Source organism: Microcaecilia unicolor, chromosome 3 (genome assembly GCF_901765095.1).
Source record: "Microcaecilia unicolor chromosome 3, aMicUni1.1, whole genome shotgun sequence".
NCBI classification, from domain to species: Eukaryota; Metazoa; Chordata; class Amphibia; order Gymnophiona; family Siphonopidae; genus Microcaecilia; species Microcaecilia unicolor.
The window spans coordinates 529,655,272-529,682,433 of record NC_044033.1 but is presented as its reverse complement, the minus strand read 5'-3'; the positions used below and the strand labels follow the sequence as shown (position 1 = coordinate 529,682,433).

The window sequence follows — 27,162 nt, the reverse complement described above, 5'->3', positions numbered from 1 at the left end:
GCACCACCTGTGTTTTTATTAACCTACCACCTTCTCCAGAGGAAATTCCAGGCAACCATCACTCTTTTTGTGAAAAAACTTCCTGACATTCCCTCCGTGTTTACCTTTTAGCAGCTTCATCTCATGTCCTCTAATTTTACACCTCCCTTTCTTGCAAGAAGACAAACTCAGAAGCAACTTCGAGAAATATTTTTCACGGTTGCATCTTTGGTGCTTACAGCAAGAGACAGACTTACAAAGTTCTGATGTGTCTTAACAACCTCCAGAAAAGAAAGGTGAGGACTCTTTTTGGAAACCCACAGGTCTCCACTCCTCGAGAATCCCCTAGCAGTGCCGACTACTCTTTGGAGATCTCCGACAGTCAGGCTGTAATCAATTACTTAACCAATTGCTAAAGAAACAAATTACTGGAAATGTCTGGCCCCCAAATGAAGAAAAACGTTTTTTGTTAGCTGAAAACTGGTTTTGAACAGGATTTTGTGGAGTGCATGACACTGGAGTGAGTTATCACTTCACTAAAGCCAGCTCATACACTATAATCTGGGTTCTCCAGTCTAATGCCGAGCCTGCTCTTCTGACCATTAAAACAAGCCTCAGCTGTACCGTGAGGCACTAGCCCAGAACTTCTAGGCACAGGGGCATAATGAGTATCCTCAAGTCCACAGCTGTCTCAAAGGTCTCACACAAGAGTGGTACTGGGGCTAGGTAAATGAGCATCAGCTCACGGCACACCTCAGCTAGAGACACGGTCCAGGTACAACTCACCTTGATCTTGCAATCCATGGAGCAGGACAGCAGCAAATGACCAGAAAGAGGAAACAACCTGACAGCGCTAACACCCTACAAAAAAAAAAAAAAAAACACAGCAAGGATTCATTCATTTACAAAGGGAAGCGACATTGAGGAGTCAAATGGCAACCTGAATGGCCACTATCCACCACAGCCTAGACAGAGGGATGGGCAGGGTAGGGAGCGCAGTCTATCTGGGGTCTACAGGAAGAGGAGAACAGATCTCAGTTGCAATTCCTTGGCAGGAGTGCACACGGGTCATCAGAACTGAGGAGAGGAGCAGAACACGTCATTTCCTAAGTAAGGTGCATGGGAACATTTAGTGAAATAATTGAACACATTGAGGAAAGTAGAGATCAGACAAGTTCTGACTTTCTGGGTGTGTTCTTTGGCAAGATTCAGAGTCAGACTATAACTCTAACTTCTTTTCCCTGCTCCTGGCAACTCTGAGCCCCCGTCAGGTTCCTAGACTGGCCAAATAAAAAGCCAATTAATAAGAATCTATGCAAAAGCTTCAGGGGCAAATCAACAGTATTTTGAATGTTAAGACTTGTGAAACTTGCTGCCCAAAGTCTAAGGGTGATGGAACCTTGGGAAACAGCCCATCTTTCTTACGGTCTCAAAGATACCCACCACTACCCTCACTGTGCTACTGTGTCTGTCCCTTCCTCCAAACGTCTTTGACCCTTCACTTGAATAAGAAGATTCCAGCAGAAGGAATGGGAGGCAGTGCTGAGTGTACTGTGTATTTTTACAGGCTACGAGCTGGGAGGGAATGAACCATATTCACATCTTTTTGGTTTTTTTTAACATGTGATGGAGTCAACCAATGGAATGGTTAGTCTCAGCTCAAAGATCGTGTAAAAGTGTCTTACCTTTGTGTGCCCAGACCACACGTGAATCTGTTTCTTGGGGAGGTAACATTTGTCAGGTGGTTCTGTGGAGCGCAGGTTAATACCGATATCTTGAGGAACGTGCAGGTAAGATCGGCCTTGATAATCGTGCATATCTTTAACTGGAAAGAAAATGAGAATGCAGAGAGACGATGAGCTAAATCAACACTAGAATCCAGACCTCTGCATGCTAAACAAGCCATTTGCCAATTTATTCTTACATAGTTATAGCTCAGAGGAACTGTCCCTCTTTTAAGTAATTGTGAGCCACACTGATCTATATTTTGGTAGCTGCAGCACATAAGCATCAATTGTAATTATTAATTTTCTATTGCTCCAGTGCCTCATGAGGACTGGGGACAGCACAATCCAACGGTAATGGAATTCAAACATGTGTGGGATAAGCATAAAGGAATCCTGTTCAGAAGAAATGGATCCTCAGGAGCTTAGTCGAGATCGGGAGGCGGGACTGGTGGTTGGGAGGCGGGGATAGTGCTGGGAAGACTTACACAGTCTGTGCCAGAGCCGGTTGGGGGGGGGGGGGGGGGGGGGGGGGAACGAGTGGTTGGGGGGCGGGGCTAGTGCTGGGCAGACTTATACTGTCTGTGCCAGAGCCGGTGGTGGGAGGCGGGGCAGACTTATACGGTCTGTGCCAGAACCGGTGGTGGGAGGTGGGGCTGGTGGTTGGGAGGCGGGGATAGTGCTGGGCAGACTTATACGGTCTGTGCCCTGAAAAGGACAGGTACAAATCAAGGTAAGGTATACACAAAAAGTAGCACAAGTGAGTTTATCTTGTTGGGCAGACTGGATGGACCGTGCAGGTCTTTTTCTGCCGTCATCTACTATGTTACTATGTAACAGAACACAGAGGCAGAGCACCCAGGAGCTGGGTTCTGCTCGGGGCAAGAAAAGGCTCAGCCAGGAGGGACATATCTCTACCCAACCCAATCCTCACACAAGATATTCATTTTGGGGAAAACCTGCCAAACATTTTACCATTACAGTTTAAACGATTACTGAACACCCATTTCTTTCAATTGGCCTTTGGGCCCTGAATCCCATCTATTTGAATGGTTTTAACCTTTTGTTGCAGACTTGGGTACAACGGCCCCTGTACTTTGCCACGCTGACCCTTCCTCTTGAAGGGATGAGTACTATCCTATCAAAACTGGCGTTCCTGTTTTCCTTTTTTTTTTTCTGTAGTTTTACATATTACTATGTTTTATTCTGTTAACTGCTTTGGTCAACTTGGGTTGTAGTAGTGGAACATCAAATTTCTTAATGAACAATAAACAGCTGTACAGTATTTAGACATTACAAGGTACTGAAGGATGAGCTCTATCCTGAAGATTGGATACCACCAATTTCATCATTATTGTATAATCTGTACATGACTACGTTAAATTTGATTGTACTGCACCCTGGTGAACAACTCTTTTCATATGCTGACGATATATTTTTTTACTGATTCTGGTACATCTTGAAATGAAACAATTTACATTCGGGTTATCATGGACAGTTGAGCCGGTCAAATGGTGGTCTCAGACTTACCGATTGAAGCTCAATACTGAAAAATCAATTGCTCTGGTTTAGTCTAGCGGAAGATTTGATTCCTACTTCTCTATGACTGACTGACTGACGATATACTCTTTCATGTAGATACCACTCAAAGGTTCTTGGTGCTTTTATTAGATTCTGCACTGAATTTTGAACTACAAGTTAACTCAGTAGTTTGGAAATCATTCTGTAATATACGACAATCGAGTTCAATTCGTTCGTATTTTTTCCAGCAACGTTTTAGGGTATTGGTCCAATCAGTGATCTTGTCTTCCTTGGATTATCGAAATTCTCTGTACACTGCGCTATCAGAAAAATTGTTACAGAGATGGCGACTAGTGCAGAAAACAGCTGTGAGATGAATCTATTCTAAAGGTTTGGTCATGTGGAGTTAAGTATAAATTATGCTGTTTGTTTTTTAAGAAGTTATTTAGGAATGTGCCAGATAACTTTCCATCATTGATTTCTCTTTTAGGTGGTCAATATGAAAGTCATAATTCCGAACGCTTTTATTTTAAGTTTTCCCTCTGTTACAAATATTAATTATAAAAGGACACATCAGGAATCCTACTGCTATTCTGTACTGAAAGTCTAGAATTCTTTACCTCTTCAAATTCGATTACGTTCATTTTATATAATGTTTAGGAAACAAGTTAAGACCTGGATATTTGAGGCTTTTATTTTTTTTTTGCAACAAGAGGTGGGAAAATGTGGGATACAAATGCAATAAATAAATATGTGAAATATGAGAAAATGTGTATTATATTAATTATGTAAGTCTCTTTTGTTCTAAACCCGCTTTGTACCTGTAACAAGGGATTTAGTGGGCTAGAAAACAGTAGACCAGGGAAAGCGAATGCTACATACCTGTAGAAGGTATTCTCCGAGGACAGCAGGCTGATTGTTCTCACTGATGGGTGACGTCCACGGCAGCCCCTCCAATCGGAAACTTCACTAGCAAAGTCCTTTGCTAGCCCTCGCGCGCCCGCGCGCACCGCGCATGCGCGGCCGTCTTCCCGCCCGAAACCGGCTCGAGCCGGCCAGTCCAGTATGTAGCAAGACAATACACTTCAAGGGAAGACACAACTCCAAAGGGGAGGCGGGCGGGTATTGTGAGAACAATCAGCCTGCTGTCCTCGGAGAATACCTTCTACAGGTATGTAGCATTCGCTTTCTCCGAGGACAAGCAGGCTGCTTGTTCTCACTGATGGGGTATCCCTAGCCCCCAGGCTCACTCAAAACAATAACATTGGTCAATTGGGCCTCGCAACGGCGAGGACATAACTGAGATTGACCTAAAAAATTTACCAACTAACTGAGAGTGTAGCCTGGAACAGAACAAACAGGGCCCTCGGGGGGTGGAGTTGGATCCTAAAGCCCAAACAGGTTCTGAAGAACTGACTGCCCGAACCGACTGTCGCGTCGGGTATCCTGCTGCAGGCAGTAATGAGATGTGAATGTGTGGACAGATGACCACGTCGCAGCTTTGCAAATTTCTTCAATGGAGGCTGACTTCAAGTGGGCTACCGACGCAGCCATGGCTCTAACATTATGAGCCGTGACATGACCCTCAAGAGCCAGCCCCGCCTGGGCGTAAGTGAAGGAAATGCAATCTGCTAGCCAATTGGATATGGTGCGTTTCCCTACAGCCACTCCCCTCCTATTGGGGTCAAAAGAAACAAACAATTGGGCGGACTGTCTGGTGGGCTGTGTCCGCTCCAGGTAGAAGGCCAATGCTCTCTTGCAGTCCAATGTGTGCAGCTGACGTTCAGCAGGGCAGGAATGAGGACGGGGAAAGAATGTTGGCAAGACAATTGACTGGTTCAGATGGAACTCCGACACGACCTTTGGCAGAAACTTAGGGTGAGTGCGGAGGACTACTCTGTTGTGATGAAATTTGGTGTAAGGGGCCTGGGCTACCAGGGCCTGAAGCTCACTGACTCTACGAGCCGAAGTAACTGCCACCAAGAAAATGACCTTCCAGGTCAAGTACTTCGGATGGCAGGAATTCAGTGGCTCAAAAGGAGGTTTCATCAGCTGGGTGAGAACGACATTGAGATCCCATGACACTGTAGGAGGCTTGACAGGGGGCTTTGACAAAAGCAAACCTCTCATGAAGCGAACAACTAAAGGCTGTCCTGAGATCGGCTTACCTTCCACTTGGTAATGGTATGCACTGATTGCACTAAGGTGAACCCTTACAGAGTTGGTCTTCAGACCAGACTCAGACAAGTGCAGAAGGTATTCAAGCAGGGTCTGTGTAGGACAAGAGCGAGGATCTAGGGCCTTGCTGTCACACCAGACGGCAAACCTCCTCCAATGAAAGAAGTAACTTCTCTTAGTGGAGTCTTTCCTGGAAGCAAGCAAGATGCGGGAGACACCCTCTGGCAGACCCAAAGAGGCAAAGTCTACGCCCTCAACATCCAGGCCGTGAGAGCCAGGGACTGGAGGTTGGGATGCAGAAGAGCCCCGTCGTCCTGCGTGATGAGGGTCGGAAAACACTCCAATCTCCACGGTTCTTCGGAGGATAACTCCAGAAGAAGAGGGAACCAGATCTGACGCGGCCAAAAGGGAGCAATCAGAATCATGGTGCCTCGGTCTTGCTTGAGTTTCAACAAAGTCTTCCCCACCAGAGGTATGGGAGGATAAGCATACAGCAGACCTTCCCCCCAATCCAGGAGGAAGGCATCCGACGCCAGTCTGCCGTGGGCCTGAAGCCTGGAACAGAACTGAGGGACCTTGTGGTTCACTTGAGATGCGAAGAGATCCACCAGGGGGGTGCCCCACGCCTGGAAGATCTGTCGCACCACACGGGAATTGAGCGACCACTCGTGAGGTTGCATAATCCTGCTCAACCTGTCGGCCAGACTGTTGTTTACGCCTGCCAGATATGTGGCTTGGAGCACCATGCCCTGACGGCGAGCCCAGAGCCACATGCTGACGGCTTCCTGACACAGGGGGCGAGATCCGGTGCCCCCCTGCTTGTTGACATAGTACATGGCAACCTGATTGTCTGTCTGAATTTGGATAATTTGGTGGGACAGCCGATCTCTGAAAGCCTTCAGAGCGTTCCAGATCGCTCGCAACTCCAGAAGATTGATCTGTAGATCGCGTTCTTGGAGGGACCAACTTCCTTGGGTGTGAAGCCCATCGACATGAGCTCCCCATCCCAGGAGAGACGCATCCGTGGTCAGCACTTTTTGTGGCTGAGGAATTTGGAAGGGACGTCCCAGAGTCAAATTGGAGCAAATCGTCCACCAAAACAGGGATTCGAGAAAACTCGTGGACAGGTGGATCACGTCCTCTAGACCCCCAGCGGCCTGATACCACTGGGAGGCTAGGGTCCATTGAGCAGATCTCATGTGAAGGCGGGCCATGGGAGTCACATGAACTGTGGAGGCCATGTGGCCCAGCAATCTCAACATCTGCCGAGCTGTGATCTGCTGGGACACTCGCACCCGCGAGACGAGGGACAACAAGTTGTTGGCTCTCGTCTCTGGGAGATAGGCGCGAGCCGTCCGAGAATCCAGCAGGGCTCCGATGAATTCGAGTTTCTGCACTGGGAGAAGATGGGACTTTGGGTAATTTATCACAAACCCCAGTAGCTCCAGGAGGCGAATAGTCATCTGCATGGACTGCAGGGCTCCTGCCTCGGATGTGTTCTTCACCAGCCAATCGTCGAGATATGGGAACACGTGCACCCCCAGCCTGCGAAGCGCCGCTGCTACCACAGCTAGGCACTTTGTGAACACCCTGGGTGCAGAGGCGAGCCCAAAGGGTAGCACACAGTACTGGAAGTGGCGTGTGCCCAGCTGAAATCGCAGATACTGTCTGTGAGCTGGCAGTATCGGGATGTGTGTATAGGCATCCTTCAAGTCCAGAGAGCATAGCCAATCGTTTTGCTGAATCATGGGGAGAAGGGTGCCCAGGGAAAGCATCCTGAACTTTTCTTTTACGAGATACTTGTTCAGGGCCCTTAGGTCTAGGATGGGACGCATCCCCCCTGTTTTCTTTTCCACAAGGAAGTACCTGGAATAGAATCCCAGCCCTTCTTGCCCGGATGGCACGGGCTCGACCGCATTGGCGCTGAGAAGGGCGGAGAGTTCCTCTGCAAGTACCTGCTTGTGCTGGAAGCTGTAAGACTGAGCTCCCGGTGGACAATTTGGAGGTTTTGAGGCCAAATTGAGGGTGTATCCTTGCCGGACTATTTGGAGAACCCACTGATCGGAGGTTATGAGAGGCCACCTTTGGTGAAAAGCTTTCAACCTCCCCCCGACTGGCAGGTCGCCCGGCACTGACACTTGGATGTCGGCTATGCTCTGCTGGAGCCAGTCAAAAGCTCGCCCCTTGCTTTTGCTGGGGAGCCGCGGGGCCTTGCTGAGGCGCACGCTGCTGACGAGAGCGAGCGCGCTGGGGCTTAGCCTGGGCCGCAGGCTGTCGGGAAGGAGGATTGTACCTACGCTTGCCAGAAGTATAGGGAACAGTCTTCCTTCCCCCGAAAAATCGTCTACCTGTAGAGGTAGAAGCTGAAGGCTGCCGGCGGGCGAATTTGTCGAATGCGGTGTCCCGCTGGTGGAGAGACTCTACCACCTGTTCGACTTTTTCGCCAAAAATGTTATCCGCACGGCAAGGCGAGTCCGCAATCCGCTGCTGGATTCTATTCTCCAGGTCGGCGGCACGCAGCCATGAGAGCCTGCGCATCACCACACCTTGAGCAGCGGCCCTGGACGCAACATCAAAAGTGTCATAAACTCCTCTGGCCAGGAATTTTCTGCACGCCTTCAGCTGCCTGACCACCTCCTGAAAAGGCTTGGCTTGCTCAGGGGGAAGAGCATCAACCAAGCCCGCCAACTGCCGCACATTGTTCCGCATGTGGATGCTCGTGTAGAGCTGGTAAGACTGGATCTTGGACACGAGCATAGAGGAATGGTAGGCCTTCCTCCCAAAGGAGTCTAAGGTTCTAGAGTCTTTGCCCGGGGGCGCCGAAGCATGCTCTCTAGAACTCTTAGCCTTCTTTAGGGCCAGATCCACAACTCCAGAGTCGTGAGGCAACTGGGTGCGCATCAGCTCTGGGTCCCCATGGATCCGGTACTGGGACTCGATCTTCTTGGGGATGTGGGGATTAGTTAGAGGTTTCGTCCAGTTCGCAAGCAATGTCTTTTTTAGGACATGATGCAAGGGAACAGTGGACGCTTCCTTAGGTGGAGAAGGATAGTCCAGGAGCTCAAACATTTCAGCCCTGGGCTCGTCCTCCACAACCACCGGGAAGGGGATGGCCGTAGACATCTCCCGGACAAAGGAAGCAAAAGACAGACTCTCAGGAGGAGAAAGCTGTCTTTCAGGAGAGGGAGTGGGATCAGAAGGAAGACCCTCAGACTCCTCGTCAGAGAAATATCTGGGATCTTCTTCTTCTTCCCACGAGGCCTCACCCTCGGTGTCAGACACAAGTTCACGGACCTGCGTCTGCAACCGGGCCCGGCTCGACTCCGTGGAGCCACGTCCACGATGGGGGCGTCGAGAGGTAGACTCCCTCGCCCGCATCGGCGAAGCTCCCTCCGCCGACGTAGTCGGGGAGCCCTCCTGGGAGGTGGCCGCAGTCGGCACCGCACGCGGTACCGACGTCGGGGACCTCACCCCGGGCGATGGGCCAGCCGGCGCCACGCTCGACGGTACCGGAGGCGCAAGCACCGCCGGTACCGGAGGGGTAGGGCGCAACAGCTCCCCCAGAATCTCTGGGAGAACGGCCCGGAGGCTCTCGTTCAGAGCGGCTGCAGAGAAAGGCATGGAGGTCGATGCAGGCGTCGACGTCAGTACCTGTTCCGGGCGTGGAGGCTGTTCCGGGCTGTCCAGAGCGGAGCGCATCGACACCTCCTGAACAGAGGGTGAGCGGTCCTCTCGGTGCCGATGCCTGCTGGGTGCCGACTCCCTCGGCGACCCAGAGCTCTCGGTGCCGACGCGGGGAGGGGACCGGTGTCGATGCTTCTTCGACTTCTTCCGAAGCATGTCACCGGAGCTCCCCGGCACCGACGAGGAGGACGTCGAATCCACCCGTCGCTTCCTCGGGGCCGAGACCGAAGAGGGTCGATCTCGGGGGGGCTGTACCGCAGGAGCCCTCAGGGTAGGAGGAGACCCACCCGAGGGCTCACCGCCACCAGCAGGGGAATGGACAGCCCTCACCTGCACTCCACCCGATGCACCACCGTCCGACGACATCAGCAGACGAGGTCCTGGTACCACCGACGTCGATGCAGCTATCCGATGTCTCGGCGCCGATGCAGAGGCCCGATGCCTCGATGCGCTCGATGCAAGGGCGGCCGAGGAAGATGGTCTGGACGCTGACAACGTCGATGCACTCGAAGATCCCGGTGCCGATGCCGACGAAGAGCCCGAGAACAACACGTTCCACTGGGCTAGTCTCGCTACCTGAGTCCGCCTTTGAAGCAGGGAACACAGACTGCAGTTCTGAGGGCGGTGCTCGGCCCCCAGACACTGAAGACACGACGAGTGTCGATCAGTGAGCGAGATAACCCGGGCGCACTGGGTGCACTTCTTGAAGCCGCTGGAAGGCTTCGATGTCATGGGCGGAAAAATCACGCCGGCGAAATCAAAAGCCGAAATGGCGAAAATTGAAGCACCAAAATTTAGAGGGAGAAAAATCTCGACCGAGGCCAAAAAGAGGCCTACCCCGACGACGAAAGAAAACTTACCGGGGCAAAAAGCTGGAAGTACGGGGAGGATTGACACGAAACCCGGTGGAGGGTTTCCGGAGCACTTCCCGACTTTAGAAAAGCTTTTCCGAAGAAAAAAACACGCTCAAAAAACAATTTGGACGCGCGAGGTCAACTTTCCGGGGCCCGACACGGCGAAACACGACCGTACCGAGTGCGGACAAAAGAAGACTGGCCGGCTCGAGCCGGTTTCGGGCGGGAAGACGGCCGCGCATGCGCGGTGCGCGCGGGCGCGCGAGGGCTAGCAAAGGACTTTGCTAGTGAAGTTTCCGATTGGAGGGGCTGCCGTGGACGTCACCCATCAGTGAGAACAAGCAGCCTGCTTGTCCTCGGAGAAAAGAGTTTTACCTGGTTCTCTTTTCGAGAAAATATTTTAAGCAGGTTGTCTAAATTAAAATGGAGTTTAGTCAAGGTAATGGATTTAAAGCCTTACTCTTGTGAAACCTCCCCTGAGCTCTTTCATTTACACAGAGGGCACGCCTTGCTTTAACCCTCAGCGGCAGTGTGCCAGCAGATAACGCCAGTAAGAACTGACTCACAGCGACAGTGGCCAAGTGCTGGATCTTAATACCATGCTGGGACATTGGATCAGAAGGAATAGTTTCATCTACTGAATACCTGCTTCCTTAACAGCAGCACATACTGGTCCCCGGAAGCTTCCCACACACTACTGACCTTAATTAACCTGCCTCATGTCCAGACCAGAGTCAGGGAGACACAGTGAGAAGTATAATCAGATCTAAGTCATTGCACAGAGGATTCATTAGCTGGACATGTGGCCAAAGAAAAGTAACAGAATGATTACCATGCAAGATGGTTTTTTCATCGGCAGGCTTCTCCTCGTCATGTCTGCCCTTCTTTTGCCTCTTTGCGGTAATTTCATCCAGTTCTTTCTGCTCTTCCTAAGGAAAAGAACCTTTTTAAGCCAGGTGATCTATCAGAGGAAGGAGAAAAGCCAGGAATGTAGTTCTGAGAGAAACACCAAAGCCCCATAGGAGACGTAACCAGAGCATCTTTACCTCAGAAGGCTTGGCCACTTCCTTCTCATCCACATATTTTGCCCAAGGTCCCAGGAAGCCATCGATGTTGGATGCATCCATCCCCTTCACTTTTCTCCTCTTATCAGATTTCTTCTGCCCGGTTTCGAACACTGTCAGTCCTGCAAAAGAAAGGACCACAAGGGCACTTTAAAACAACTCTAGCGTGTCCTGTTTAAGAGTCCTTGTCTTGCAGCATGAAAACAGCGGGAAACACCAGCGACACTAAGAAAGAAAACAGAATATTAGGAATTATTAGGACAGGAATGGAGAATACAATAGAAAGTATAATAAGAACATAAGTATTGCCACACTGGGACAGACCAAAGGTCCATCAAGCCCAGTATCCTGTTTCCAACAGTGGCCAATCCAGGTCACTAATACCTGGTAAGATCCCAAAAAAGCTCAATACATTTTATGCAGCTTATCCCAGAAATTGCAGTGGATTTTCCCCAAGTCAAGTCTATGGACTTCTCCCTTAGGAAGCCGTCCAGACTTTTTTAAACCCCTGCTAAGCTAACCGCCTTTACCACATTCTCCTGGCAACGAATTCCAGAGTTTAACTACACGTTGAGTGAAGAAATATTTTCTCCGATTCGTATTAAATTTACTACTTTGTAGCTTCAAATGCCTTTGTTGAATATTGTGTGCTATTCCGGTCACTGCATCTCAAAAAGATATACTGGAATTAGAAAAGGTACAGAGAGGGGTGACAAAACTGATAAAGGGGATGGGATGACTTCCCTATGAAGAAAGGTTAAAGAGGCTAGGGCTCTTCAGCTTGGAGATGAGAAGGCTAAGAGGAGATATGATAGAAGTCTATAAAATACTGAGTGGAGTGCGTAGATGTGAATCGTTTGTTTACTCTTTCCCAAAATACAAGGACTAGGGGTACAAAATGACATGGGGACAAAGTTTGTCCCCATTCCCACCCCGTGGGTTCTGTGTTCATCTTAGCAGGTTCTGTCTCTGTCCATGCCCCATCCCGTCCCCATCCCCACGGGCTCTGTCGTCATCTGCAGAAGCTTCAAACACTTATGATTTTATATTTAAACCTTTTTATTAAAGTATAAAAAGGAACAATATGCTGTGCAACTGTTATTTATAAATCACAAATAGAAAACAATAATAATGAGCAACTGTAACAACTCCTCCCCACCACCACCACCCTCTACCCTTCCAACCCCAACAATAACTGACTTCTACTACCCCAAGGAATCCTAGCCCACCCTGTTAAAATGTCCAGGGGTACAAAATACAACCCATGAGGGGAGAAATATGCCCTATGAAGCACTGTTATGATTTTTTTAATCTGTGGAAGAATAAGAAGTCATCAACAATCTCAGGATTCAGTCTAGCTCTCCTGTCTTCCGCAGTCCTTCCTGCAACAGAAGATGTCTTCTTAGAAGATGTGCTGGTAGCAGGAATGTACAGGATCCCCCATGCAAATCTGGCTAGTTGTTGCCAGCATGTTGCTTGTTTTAAAAAAAAAAAATCAAAATATCGACATCTGAATCACCCAAACGTAAATAACGGTCCAGTTCATTAACAAGCTTCAAAGTAGAGAATGACGGGGGACAACGTCTGTCCCGTCCCCATCAACTGCAGTATGGCTGGAAAACATCGTGTCATCAAAACAGTTGCTCCAGTTACAGCTTCTGCCTTTGTGCTTACAGAAAACGTGATCCCAGGAGAGGGGGCTGGTTCCTTGCACAAGATGTCTTCAGCTTGAATCCCTCATGAAAGAACCAAGAGGAGGTGGCAAGGTTCAGAAGCATCTGCAAAAATGAGAAATACACTGATGAAATGCTTCACGAAGTATCAAAGATATCCAGTATGACTCCACCAGCCCTTGAACTGAAAAGCCGATATGCAGCCCTGGAAGTGGAGGTGGTGAGAGAATCCCAGGGTGAGGAGAAATAGAAGCTCAAAATCCTCAAAGCTGCAGGATCAGTGACCACTAAGAGGCGAAAGTTAGTAGTGGCTGAAGGTTCTCTTCTGCGGAGTCTATTTGCAGACCAGACATGATGTCCCAGTAGATGTGCTGTCTGCCAGGTGCCAAAATTCAAGGTTTTACATAGATCTTGACAAGACTCATCAAAGCCTAGTGAAGGAGGGGGAATAGGATGAAGATGAAGGGGGATACACTCAGAAGTAACCAGAGGAAATACTTCTTCATGGAACGGTATTAGCGGTGGAGACGAAAACAGTATCCGAATTCAAGAGAGACTGGGACAAATATGTAGTATCTCTAAGGGAGTGACTGAGAGAATAGATGGCATGAATGGGCTGACTGGATACGCCATACTTTCTTTACCTGCTGTATTGTTATTTGGCAGCCCAGGCCTGAGACTTTGGTTCAGGTTCTGAAATGATATAAAAACTTATAGGCCTTTAGCCATAATTTCAACTCTGAAGTTCCAGCTAGCTCCTGAGCTACTGGGACACACCATGCAGCAAAATGAGGAAGGAGCTAGGGTCCAAAAACCTCATAAACAGGATACAGATGGCTACTCAAGCCAGGTGCAAGATCTTGCTCAAGTCTGTGGTTAAGCAAGCTAAGGATGAGAACATGTTTAAGATTTGAAGCTACTCATTAGCATAAACCAATCAGTGTTAACCATGACATAAACTAGATCCAATCAGATGTACTTACTGTCATATTGCTCATATCCTGAGTAAACCTATAAAAATTAGGGTACTTCCTGCTTCAAGTCAGTGTTGCCAGGTGGGCGGTTTTAACGCCCAATTGGGTGGGTTTTTGCCAGCGGCGACGGGAAAAATTTCGCCGGCCGCGGGATGCGGTTTTTTGGGCGGTTTTCCCGTCGCCGCTGTGCGAGTTCAGCGTTTTTTTCCGGAGCTTCTATTGGTCCAATTCGGTCCAGCAGAAGCTTTTCCGGGGCTTCTATTGGTCCAATTTGGTCCAATAGAAGCTTTTCCGGGGCTTCTATTGGTCCAAATTGGACCAACAGAAGCCTTTCAGGGGCGGGGTTGACGTCAGGGATGACGTAGGGGGCGGGGCTAGTGACATGGTAGGCGGATTTCGTGACATGGGAGGCGGGGTTAGTGACGCGGGGTTAGTGACGCGGAAGACGGGGATTGGCTACGGGCGGGTTTACGGCTGTTTCGGGCTGGGAAAATGTTTCCCAGCTGGCAACCCTGCTTCAAGTTAGAGAGGGGCAGTCACTACTCTCTCTCCGTGAGAAACAAATGTAGCGCATTGCTTTCTCATGAATACCTTTGAGTGATAAAATATATATCACATAAGATTAAAACCCAGAAAGCACCTGTTTGCAACTGGGAAATTATATTCCTACAACCAATTGAATGGTATTTCCCATGACAAATAACGTTCTGTAAATTATATCTGCAGACTAATGTCTAATTGTAATTATAGTTGATGCCTAAGAAATAAAAGACATCTTCTTATATTCTGAACTATATTTAGTATGTGTTCTTAGTGTTTATGAATTAGTATATAGTTCTGGTAAGTAAGGAGTTCAGATATACGAGGTAAATATATTAGAAGCAGACTTAGGGAGTTTACTATAGTGGACATACCTCCATTTGGTCTGGGGGTGTCTCGGGCACTAGAAATAAACCTAGAATTAATTCACTGCCTAACGTCAATACCAGGCAAAATAGTGGAAACTATTAAAAAGGATAAAATTATGGAACACATGGATAAACATGGTTTAACTGAACAGAGTCAGAATGGATTCAGCCAAGGGAAATCTCTTTAAGTGTGAATAAACATGTGGATAAAGGTGAGCCAGTTGATGTAGTGTATCTAGATTTTCAGAAAGCTTTTGACAACGTTCCTCATGAAAGATTCCTGAGAAAATTAAGACAATGTCCTTCTGTGGATTAGGAATGCTCTGTTATCAGAGGCATTAACTTAGGAACACAGTTCAGGGGTTCCAACCTAGTGAAATGTCTTCCAGGATCTTCAGCTACAAGATGTACAGACCAAATACTGAAAGTGATCCGAGAAGAGAGCGAGGTAAAGGCGGTTAGCTTAGCGGAGTTTAAAAAAGGTTTGGATGGCTTCCTAAAGGAAAAGTCTATAGACCGTTATTAAATGAACTTGGGGAAAATCCACTATTTCTGGGATAAGCAGTACAAAATGTTTTGTACATTTTTGGGATCTTGCCGGGTATTTGTGACCTGGATTGGCCACTGTTGGAAACAGGATGCTGGGCTCAATGGACCTTCGGTCTGTCCCAGTATGGCAATATATATGTACTTTTATACTGATATTGTAATTCACCTGGGGACAAATGACTTGGCCAACAATAGCAAGTTTACAGTACAGAGAGCATTCCAGAAGTTTGGGGAGGGACTGAAATGTTTGGTTCAGACTGTGGCTTTTTCTGAAGTAATTCCTACATGGGGGAAGGGAGAGGAAACACTACGCAAAACAATGAAATTCAATAAGTGGCTTGAGTCTTGGTGTAAAGAAGGAGATCTTAGATACATAGGAGAATGGGGTAATACGTGGAAAAATAACAGGCTGTACTGTAATGATGGGCTACATCTTTCTGTGATGGGAAAAAGGATCCTTGGGGAAAAATTCAGACTGTATGTTTCTAGACATTTAAACTAGAGGGTAGAGGTGACAAAAGGAAACAAGGGAATTCAGAAAGTCACCCCCGAATAAACATGATGGCAGAAGGAAAGGTCATGTAAATATAGAAAAGCACCTAAATTAACTAAGAAATGAACACAAATGCTCATAGTCTAATAAAAAGGTTCAAGACTTACAAGCCCTGATGTTTGAAGAAAACTTGGATACTGTTGCTATTACAGAGACGTGGTTCAACGATTCCCATGAATGGGATGTGACCATACTGGGCTATAATCTTTTTAGGAAGGACAGAGAAGGCCGAAGAGGTGATGGAGGAGTGGCACTGTATGAGAGACACAATATCAGAGCGGCTGAAATGCAGGGAACCTGGGGAAAGGAAGAAGCTTAATGGATCCCTTGCAATTAACTATCATGGAATCTTTCCACTTCTTGGAACACTGCCAGGTGCTTGTGACCCTCGTTTGGACCCTTGATCTGACCCAGTAGGGGAACTCTTATGCAGGGCCGCCGAGAGGGGGGGGGACAGGGGGGACAAAATTCCCAGGGCCCGGGGCCTCCAAGGGGGACCCGGCGCCGCAGTCCCACCCGCCACCGGGCCCCTTCCACTTGAACCCCCGCCAGCAGAAGTGCCGTCTTCTGACTCCGGCGTGCGCAGCCCACACAGACGCGCTCCTCTCAGCTGACCTTCGCTGTACTCTGCAGGGCTTCTGTGCGTCTGACATCCTGCGGGTGGGACTGTGGCGCTCGGCCTTGTCCCGGGCCCGGCCCAGTCTCTCAGCGGCCCTGCTCTTATGTTTTTATGTCCTTGTGCTATAATGAGCTCAATCGTACATCTGAAGATTCTGTATTGCTGCTTCAAGAAGATTGTCCTTGTGGGGGGGGGGGGGGGGGGGGATGACACCTGGCTCCATTGCATTTAATAGCTCTAATCCTGAGTCTGAACATTAACATTAAGAAGACATCAACTTGAAAATTGAATTTTGTAAATACAGGGCACGGAAGAATGTTTGAGTTCCGAACCAGTTCAGCACTGGATAGTCTTGCGTTGAAAGATCTGGTTGTATCATAGAGCCGTATGTTTGGTTGAGGGTGGTTCTCATGGCTCGTAGTTGGTTTTTAAAATCCATCCTCTGCTTCTGTACCTTTCCAGGAGGTGCAGATTGTCTCCATTGAGAACTGTGGTCCCAGTTACCTGTCCCTGGTTTATCACAACACTGAAATGTGAGCTGAGCCTGGTGACCACTACCAATGTCAGCTCTCACTGAATATACTGACAGATTGAAAAGCAGGTCATTTCTCCAACTATACGCAAGATACTGGGCTAGATGGACCACTGGTCTGACCCAGTATGGCTTTTCTTATGTTCTTAATACAAAAATTAATAACTTTAATACAAAAATTATGAATGATTTTAATAGCTCATTGAACAATTATTAATTGCATGTTTTATTCATATATTTTATTTATTAGGATTTATTTACCACCTTTTTGAAGGAATTCACTCAAGGCGGTTTACAGTAAGAATAAATCAAACATGAGCAACAGACAATTACAACAGTAAAAATATTTAAATAACAAAACAAAGTATGGCATATTATACTACTCACAACATCAACACAATATGTAATATATGGTTTTAAACAAGATTGAATTATTTATAGGCTAATCCTGAAGCTATTCATTTTTGTATTAAGAATGATTTTAATAGCCCATTGAAGAATTATTATTTACATTTTTCATCCATATATGGTTTTAAACAAGATTAGATCATTTATAGGTTAATCCTACCTTGATTCTTTTCAGCGTCTTCTACAGAACCGATGTATTTGTTCACAGTTTGTTGGCTGTCTAAGGATGGATCCAAAGCATAACCTAAAGACAACGGAAAAATGGTGTGTGAATCCTAAACACTCAAATCACATGGCTTCCATAAAGATACCGAGCTCTTCAGTGATATCACCAAAGCATTTCTAAAATTTACACACAGCTGCCCTTTTAAGATGAAATATGCGAGGCCCCATTTTGCAGAGGACCGAGGTAGAAATGGGGACGTCCAGAAGCCTAACATGGAACCTCTTGTAAAATACAAAAAAAGACGCCAGAAAACACATGTGCATTTAGCTTCACGTACAGCCAGAGCAGCGATTTCAAGAACCAACAAGTGCAAAACAAGAGTGGCATCATTCGGCATCTACCACATAGAATTCGCAAGCAATTCCACATGGCAGGATTGATTTTTCTTATGTCCACATATAGAAGCCAGCAATTCTACGTGCAAGAACAATATTAACTAATTAACTACTAACATTTCTAAAGCGCTACTAGGGTTACGCAGCGCTGTACAATTCAAGCATAGAAGGACAGTCCCTGCTCAAAGAGTTTACAATCTAAAAGACAAGAGAACAATCTAAAGACAAGTGAACAATCTAGAGGACGAGTGAACAATCTAAAAGACAAGAGAACAATCTAAAAGACAAGAGAACAATCTAAAGACAAGTGAACAATCTAGAGGACGAGTGAACAATCTAAAAGACAAGAGAACAATCTAAAAGACAAGAGAACAATCTAAAGACAAGTGAACAATCTAGAGGACGAGTGAACAATCTAAAAGACAAGAGAACAATCTAAAAGACAAGAGAACAATCTAAGGACAAGTGAACAATCTAGAGGACGAGTGAACAATCTAAAAGACAAGAGAACAATCTAAAAGACAAGAGAACAATCTAAAAGACAAGAGAACAATCTAAAGACAAGTGAACAATCTAGAGGACGAGTGAACAATCTAAAAGACAAGAGAACAATCTAAAAGACAAGAGAACAATCTAAAGACAAGTGAACAATCTAGAGGACGAGTGAACAATCTAAAAGACAAGAGAACAATCTAAAGACAAGAGAACAATCTAAAGACAAGTGAACAATCTAAAAGACAAGAGAACAATCTAAGGACAAGTGAACAATCTAGAGGACGAGTGAACAGTTAATCTGATAGGGTGGATAGATTGGGGTATTTTATATTTCTATATTCTAGAGGATTTTGTCAAAACTAAGCTAACTCGCCCGAGGTCCTGTAGTGACTGTGTATTTCATATGGAAGCCATTTAACGTTTGGATGCATTTTCAAGCCTGCAGCAAAAGTCCAAAGCACAGCATCTCTTGATAAACGAGAGAGATGTTGTACTGTAGTACTCTATTCTTTTTGGTCAAGAATTACAAATAAAAAAGGTGGGAATATAAGCCAGGCTATCCAAAGAATGGAACCAAATTATCTTTTAAAAAAACAAAGTTTAATAATTTCCAAACAAATAATAATGTAACAATAACACATTAAAAATGACTCGACACAACGTTGTGTTTCGGCCGAATAGGCCTACATCAGGAGTCTATAAACAAACAAACAATGGATAAATAAATTAAACATAAAAAAGAATAATATGCAGCAAAAATTATACTGAAAGAGGAACATATATAGATTATCAAAAAGATCAAAGAAACCATATAAATGCAAAGAATAAAATTCTATTAGCATAAAGCCAATTAAAAATTATACATGTATATATATATATATATATATGCCAAATAATATGTTAAACAAACATACTGAAGAAAGGAACATTAAATAAAAAGAAACAAAAAAATGATGAAACCAAGAAACAAATTGAAATATACATACATGGGGATAATGAAAAAAACTAACCTTACTAATCAAGTTGAAATTGAATATAACACATCAAAGGAATCTCAAAACGCAAATAAAAGATTCCAAAGATCTTGCAGATAAGATCTTAAAAATGGTCTGTAGAAGACAGAGAAAAAAATTGCAAAAAAGAGATCGTATAATCACATGTGTGATTAACATACATGAAACAATAAATATGTTTAACCCTTTGGTCACGCCAAGCAATTTAAATTTCACCCAATTGAAGAAATCCAAAGAAAAAAAGGCACGTGATTTGACTGTTTAGCCTTTTTCAGCACTGGTCCGTAATTGAAACACAAGACTAGTTAAAAACCGCAAGATTAGTTAAAAGTTAGTTAGAGAAGAAACCACGCACTACATATTAATGACAGAAGAAACCACGCACAGATAAAACAAAAATGCTAAAACGCGGCAGCGCTAGATGCGCGAACCGCATACATTAGAAAAAAGATGTGAAACACATACCTTGAAAAAGACCGTTGCACAAGTGGATCGTCTGTCGCAGTGATCTCAGCAGTTATAATGAAAGTAAAAATGAACTGCAGGACAATTTAAATAGCCAGAAGAGCGCGAGAAAAACGCGCGAAGATAAACTGACACTGATGTCAGCTGATCCAAAAAGTAAAACCGAAGCGCTGTATAGCCGTCCATGCGTCTAGCGTACGTAAAGTGGGCGGAGATACGTCACTACGTGGCACAAAGAATATGTAAAGACGTAAAGAGGTTAAATTAATTCATGTTAGAAACAGACTATACAAATTGAATGTAAAAAAAATATATATATATATATGAAAGATGCAAATTGGGTGAAATGAGAATTGAGTTCTCCACTTTTTGTGGATTCTCTTTAGGTCAAGAATTACACCATGGGGATTTAGCTTTTTGGACTTCACAGTTACTGGGTTTTGGCTTTTCGGGACAGTATACATGTAAATGCTGCCAAACAATGTAAAACTTCATTTTAAAAGCTACAAAAAAGTACAGGAGGGCTAAGACTTGTGATCTTTGGCAACTCACTTCATCCTCCACTGTCTCACGTACAAGGAAAAATTAATTCTTACCTGATCATTTTCTTTCCATTAGTCCCAACAGATCAATCCAGAGACTTGTGGGTTGTGTCCCTCTACCAGCAGATGGAGATAGAGAGAAACCACCTTGGGCAAAAATAAAGGAACTGTCCGATACCCCCGCCTCCGTAAAACACAGGAAGGGGACTCTGCAAGAAAGAGCTTGCAACTCTGAAATTCTCCAAACCGAAGTAAGGGCTACTAGGAAAATCGCCTTCAAGGTAAGATCCTTAACCGTAATGCCCGATAAGGGTTCGAAAGGAGGACACTGAAGCGCTTTGAGAACTAGATTAAGATTCCAGGATGGCAGAACTGGCACGTGCGGAGGACGCAACCGATTTACGCCCCTCAAAAAATGAACCACATCCGGGTGGGAGGCGATCGACGCCCCCTGAAGCTGGCCTCTAAAGCATGCCAGAGCTGCCACCTGCACCTTAAGAGAACTCAACGAGAGTGATTTCTGTACACCCTCCTGAAGAAACGCGAAGATAACTGATACCGAAGTTGCTGACAATCCCAAACTCGCACACCACGATTTGAAGGTAAGCCACACCCTAGCAAAAGCTATCGAGGTGGATCTTTTCCGAGCCATCGTAGCGATAACCGAGTCCGGATATCCTTTCCTTCTCAACTTCGCCCTTTCAAGGGCCAGGCCGTAAGACCAAAGGGGGAGGGATCCTCCATCATGACTGGTCCCTGCAGCAAGAGACCATCCTGCGCCTGGAGCTGGAGAGGACGATCTAACAGGAGCCTGACCATATCCGCGTACTAGTGATGGCTGGGCCAATCCGGGTCCACCAGGATCACTCGACCGGGATGACTGACAATGCGAGTCAGTAACCTGCCCACCACAGGCCACGGGGGAAAGGCATAGAGCAGGCCCCTGGGCCAAGGTTATAGAAGAGCATCGATGCCTTCCGAGCTCAGCTCTCTTCCCCTGCTGAAGAAATGGGGAATCTTTGCATTGAATGCGTTGGCCATTAAATCCATCACCGGCATCCCCCAACTGGCAGCTATCTGATCGAAGGCCAGAGGGGAGAGTGTCCACTCCCCCGGCTCCAACTGGTGGTGACTGAGAAAGTCTGCTTGCACATTCTGTGACCCCGCTATATGAGCCGCCGTCAAGAGACAGAGATGAGTCTCTGCCCAACGGCAGATCAGGGCCGCCTCGCGCGCTAGTGGTGCACTCCTTGTGCCCCCCTGACGGTTCACATAGGCGACCGCCGTCGCATTGTCTGAAAGAACTCGAACTGGGCAACCACAGAGAAGAGACAGAAACTCTCGAAGGGCCAGACAAATCACCTGCAACTCCAAGCGGTTGATGGACCAAGACACCTCTGACGAGGTCCAAATGCCCTGGGCCGTCTGTTGGAGGCCAACGGCTCAGAAGGTGCCACTGCAAGGGGCGCATGTGAGCTCTGGCCCACTTTACGACATCCAAGGTGGAGGCCATGGAACCCAGAACTTGTACATAGTCCCAAGCCCGCGGGTTCGAAGTTTGGAACAGAGCTCACAACTGACCCTGCAACCGCTGTGCTCAAGCTGAAGGAAGAGAAACTATCCCCGTTCAGGTATCAAAGCACACTCCCAAGTATTCCAGTGTCTGAGAGGGCATAAAGCTGCACTTTGGGAAGTTGATCACCCGACCAAGCGATTGAAGCAACCCGACCACTCTGTCGGTTGCCCGTTGTATCTCCTCGAAAGAAGATGCCAGCACAAGCCAGTTGTCTAGATAAGGATGAACTTGAATCGCCTCCTTTCTGAGATAGGCCGCCACTACGACAAGGACCTTGGAAAAAGTCCAAGGTGCTGTGGCTAGGCCTAAGGGCATTCCTTTGAATTGAAAATGACGACCGAGCACTGCAAAGCGAAGAAAACACCTGTGGAGAGGTGTTACGATTCTGCCCATGTTTCATGCTCTCATTCATCTCGCTACCTGGTGGCTAGACCTGGTGTCTGCTGTGGACTGACTGCTTGCTGTTTCCCACGTTCCAGAAGGTATTCCGGTCCGGATCTTCCAACCTTCCAGACTGTCTTGGGATTTTTGGAAATTAGCAGCACCCTTACCTGGTGAACTCCCTTGTATGTTGCCTTTATTAAGCCCCTGAGAACTTTCAGGCTTTGCCTTGGCAACAAAGGTCTTCAGTTGTGTTCTTGTCCTTGTTGGTCTGTTGCGGTTCCTGCCCTGAATGCTTGCTTTGCCTGTTTTTGACCCTGCTTGTGTTCCTGGACTATTCTACAGTTTGCTGCCTGCCAAGACCCTGTGTGTTTCCTGGTTTATTCTACAGTTTTCTGGCTGCCCAAGTCCCTGTTTGGTTCCTGGTTTCCCTGTTGCTTGCTGCCTGCCGGTAAGACTCTGCTTGATTCATGGACTATTCTCCTGCTGCTGCTTAGTGCTTCTGTTCCAGTCCAGCTGCTCCAGTCCAGCCTGCACCTGTCTGTCTGTGGTCTGCCTTGCCTCCTGTTTGGGTGATTTGCCTGCCGCTCCTCGGCAGTGGCCCAAGTGCTCACAGATCCAGTGTGTCGTGCGAAGCGTGACAGGAGGCCAAATTGGAATGTGTAAATAGGCCTCTTTGAGATAGAGAGATAGCAAAAACTCCCCTGGCTCTACCTCTGTGATCACCGAGCAGAGGGTTTCCATGCGGAAATGCCGAACCCGTAAGGAGATCTAGGATGGGTCTCCAAGAACCGCCCTTTTTTGGCACCACAAAATAAATGGAGTATTGACCGCACCCTCTTTCTGTTGGGGGTACAGGCTGGATGGCTCCCAGTCGTTGTAAGTTGAGGACAGTGTGACGAACTGCAGGCACCTTGGCGGGAGATTTGCAAGGAGATTACAGAAATGAGTCTACTATCGGACGAGCCAATTCCAACTTGTAGCTGTCTCTGATAACCTCCAAGACCCATCTGTCGGATGTTACCCTGGTCCACTCCACCAGGAATAGGGACAGCCTGCCCCCAATAACCGGCTGGAGATGGACCTGGGCCCCATCATTGGGCAGACCTGGCTGCAGGCTGGTTTCTGTTACCGGAAAGGAAGGCCCGCCTGTCACCTCGAAAGGGCTGAGGTCTCTGAGAAGACCCTGCTCTCTGAAAAGAGGCCCCACGACCTGGACGGTAACAACGTGTATCCCTAAACTTAGGTCTAGGTCCCACCGGTCGCACAAATTTGGACCTGTCCTCCAGGAGGCGCTGGCCCTTAGAGTCACCGAGGTCCTTCACAATCTGTTCTAGGTCTGTCCCAAACAAAAGCTTTCCCCTAAAAGGAAGCCTTGCCAGCTGTGACATAGAGGACACGTCTGCAGCCCAATGTCGCAACCACAGCCAGCGACACGCAGTGACCACTAGGGAAACCTCCTTCACCGAAGCCCTCAAAAGATCATCAAGAACATCCGCAAACCAGAGCAACTTGGTTTTATCCTTATTGAGTTTAAAACCATGTGAAGAAGATAACATTTCTAACTTCCTAATGCAAGGGCAACTGTATTAAGCCATGAACAGGTATCAACAGGAACATATCATAAGCATATGAAAAGAGTTTAGCCCCAAAAGCAGAAAAATGAACATAGAAAGATGTCATATGTATATTAAATAATATGGGTGAAAATGGCGATCCCTGAGGTACTCCACAAAGTGGAGTCCAGCTGGTGGAAATCTGATCAGCAATTTTAACTCTATAGTAATGATGTGAAAGAAATTCTCCTATCCAAGACAAAACTTTACCAGAGATTCTCAATGAACTCAATTTATACGTCATTAATAGACTGTATCAAGTCAAATTGTAATAAAATAGCTGATTTACCATAGGCAAATAAAGATTTTATCTCAGAAACAATAGCCAATAGGACGAACAATCAAATCTCATTAGGCAACCTGGCAATAATTCAGATACATATGACTCGGTCAGCTTAACAATCCACGGAATACTTGCCACAGGTCTATGGTTTGCTGCTAGACTTGAACCCAGTGTGGCCTTCTTTCTAAGAGGAGTTAAAATGATACCACCCATAGTAGATGGAAAGTGTCCCTTCATTGAATAAATAATTCTGAATTTGTGCAAGACATTCAACTATTTGAGATGGCGGATCTGTCATTAAGTATGCAGGAATATAATGGAACCATGTTTCTGTCCACTGCAACATGCTCACTGGTCCACTTTTTTTGCCTCCTTGTGGACACGTGCTTTAATTGCAGGTAACTTCAAAAATAAAAGAAATCTGAATTTAGCAGAAAGTAATTCTCCCATCTTCTCAAGAATAGACAAGGAGAAAAATGGTAACTGCTACACACGAAACCACCTCAGTCGATATGATAAATACACGGGATAGCTAACAGCAGCAAAGCAGATGATAGGTCTCAAGTGAAACCCTAGGAAGTATCACAGGGAACTTTCCAATGTTCTTCAAATAGTACACGTAATCCATCTAACAAGTGAGGGTGAGGTTAATCCCACTCTGCTTTTCTTATTTCTCAGGTACTGGAGTGTGATTCCCCCTGATGTGCCATCTAAAAATAAGAACTACAAACCAGGGTACTAAGTACAAAATATCATGGAGGGCACATAAGAAATTCTACAATCCAAATCAACTGAAAACAATACATGTAGAAATGAAAAAAAAGCACTAAAATTATAAGATGAATATCTGGAGAAATTCTCAGAGTTATAGCTCACCCAAGCCGAGTGCTAACCCTAAGGTAAAAAACTACTCTTAAGAGGGTTCTCCTTACTGTTTTTTTATTTTTTATATATAAGCACACCTTGTGCTTTTGGGAAAGGAGTTATTGTCCCTGTAAACCACCTTGCACTAACCTTAAAAAGGAAGCCTACAAAATCAAGCAATTGCTATTAGCTGGGAGGGAATAAGAAAATTAGAGAACCGCAGAAGAACAGAAATTTCACCTATCCCTGCCCATCCCCACTGGAATCTAACCCATACCCACCCGTATCCACTAAGATCACTCCACCCTCACCCATCCCTGCAATTAATCATCTCCATCTCCTCCCATACCACAGGACTTGACACAATTACTCAATTGCAGCTCTCCGTTTCCTCCCAGCCCCAACAGCCTCTTGCTGGTTTTTGTATTCACTATTCAAGCAATGAGTCTTCCAAGCCTCACTCAGTGCATTCCAACCTTCATTCTGGCATCACCAGAGACTTTGATTGCACTCCTGCGGAATCCTGCGGCAATTTCTTCCATTCCCCAAGGGAAGCCCGCAATCCCCAGTCCAATGCAGCTCTCTAATATTCCTCACTCCAAGGCCTGGAAGTCCAAAGAAGAAGGAAACTTCCAAGCCAAACTGAACACAGTGGTGCATTGAGCTCAGCATGCACCAGTGACAGCTATTATCATGTTTCTTCCAGACAGGCTTGAACAAAGACAGGACAATGGCCGAAGAGAATTTTCACTTACTAAGCTGGCATGAAGAAATCCATGAAGGGGGTGGGGGGGGGGGGGTTCCAGTTTTGGAACCGAGGAAACACAGACAAGGCCCCAAGTGCAATAATTCAACCAGTACTTCCACCTTCAGTACCCTGTACACAATCCTGCAAGCAGGCAGACAGTACCCCACGAACCATGAGGCAAGCTGGCAGCATCTCTCGTTCCGCACCTTTAGTGTTCACTCTGGTGGATCCTCTTCTACTTCTATCCCTCTGCCTGTCGGCATACCTCAGGATTCTGTTCTTGGTCCCCTCCTCTTTTCTATCTACACTTCTTCCCTTGGTTCATTAATCTCATCCCATGGCTTTTCCTACCATCTCTATGCTGATGACTCCCAAATCTACCTTTCTACCCCTGATATCTCACCTTGCATCCAAACCAAAGTTTCAGCGTGCTTGTCTGACATTGCTGTCTGGATGTCTCAACGCCACCTGAAATTAAATATGACCAAAATCGAGCTTCTCATTTTCCCCCCCAAACCCACCTCCCCGCTCCCCCCCGTTTTCTATTTCTGTTGATGGCTCTCTCATTCTCCGTGTCTCCTCAGCTCGAAACCTTGGGGTCATCTTTGACTCTTCTCTCTCCTTCTCTGCTCATATCCAGCAGATTGCCAAGACCTGTCGTTTCTTTCTTTACAACATCCGTAAAATCCGCCCCTTTCTTTCCGAGCACTCTATCAAAACCCTCATCCACACCCTTGTCACCTCTCGTTTAGACTACTGCAATCTGCTTCTTGCTGGCCTCCCACTTAGTCACCTCTCCCCTCTCCAGTCGGTTCAAAACTCTGCTGCCCATCTCATCTTCCGCCAGGGTCGCTTTACTCATACTACCCCTCTCCTCAAGACCCTTCACTGGCTCCCTATCCGTTTTCGCATCCTGTTCAAACTTCTTCTACTAACCTATAAATGTACTCACTCTGCTGCTCCCCAGTATCTCTCCACACTCGTCCTTCCCTACACCCCTTCCCGTGCACTCCACTCCATGGATAAATCCTTCTTATCTGTTCCCTTCTCCACTACTGCCAACTCCAGACTTCGCACCTTCTGTCTCGCTGCACCCTACGCCTGGAATAAACTTCCTGAGCCCCTACGTCTTGCCCCATCCTTGGCCACCTTTAAATCTAGAGTGAAAGCCCACCTCTTTAACATTGCTTTTGACTCGTAACCACTCGCCTCCACCTACCCTCCTCTCTTCCTTCCCATTCACATTAATTGATTTGATTTGCTTACTTTATTTATTTTTTGTCTATTAGATTGTAAGCTCTTTGAGCAGGGACTGTCTTTCTTCTATGTTTGTGCAGCGCTGCGTATGCCTTGTAGCGCTATAGAAATGCTAAATAGTAGTAGTAGTAGTAGTACTTC

General features: G+C 46.5%; 1 protein-coding gene across 1 annotated transcript in view; it reads right to left on the bottom strand.

The window, feature by feature from the left end:
• LOC115467334 (pre-mRNA-processing factor 17-like) overlaps positions 1 to 27,162 on the bottom strand; it is a 143,500-nt gene that overhangs the window by 46,273 nt on the left and 70,065 nt on the right. The window contains exons 4-8 of the mRNA XM_030199205.1: positions 17,381 to 17,464; positions 10,987 to 11,126; positions 10,773 to 10,869; positions 1,665 to 1,804; positions 766 to 840 (exon numbers count right to left, since the gene is read on the bottom strand). Of these exons, the coding sequence (XP_030055065.1) occupies positions 766 to 840; positions 1,665 to 1,804; positions 10,773 to 10,869; positions 10,987 to 11,126; positions 17,381 to 17,464 (536 nt within the window). The remainder of the gene's footprint in view (positions 1 to 765; positions 841 to 1,664; positions 1,805 to 10,772; positions 10,870 to 10,986; positions 11,127 to 17,380; positions 17,465 to 27,162) is intronic.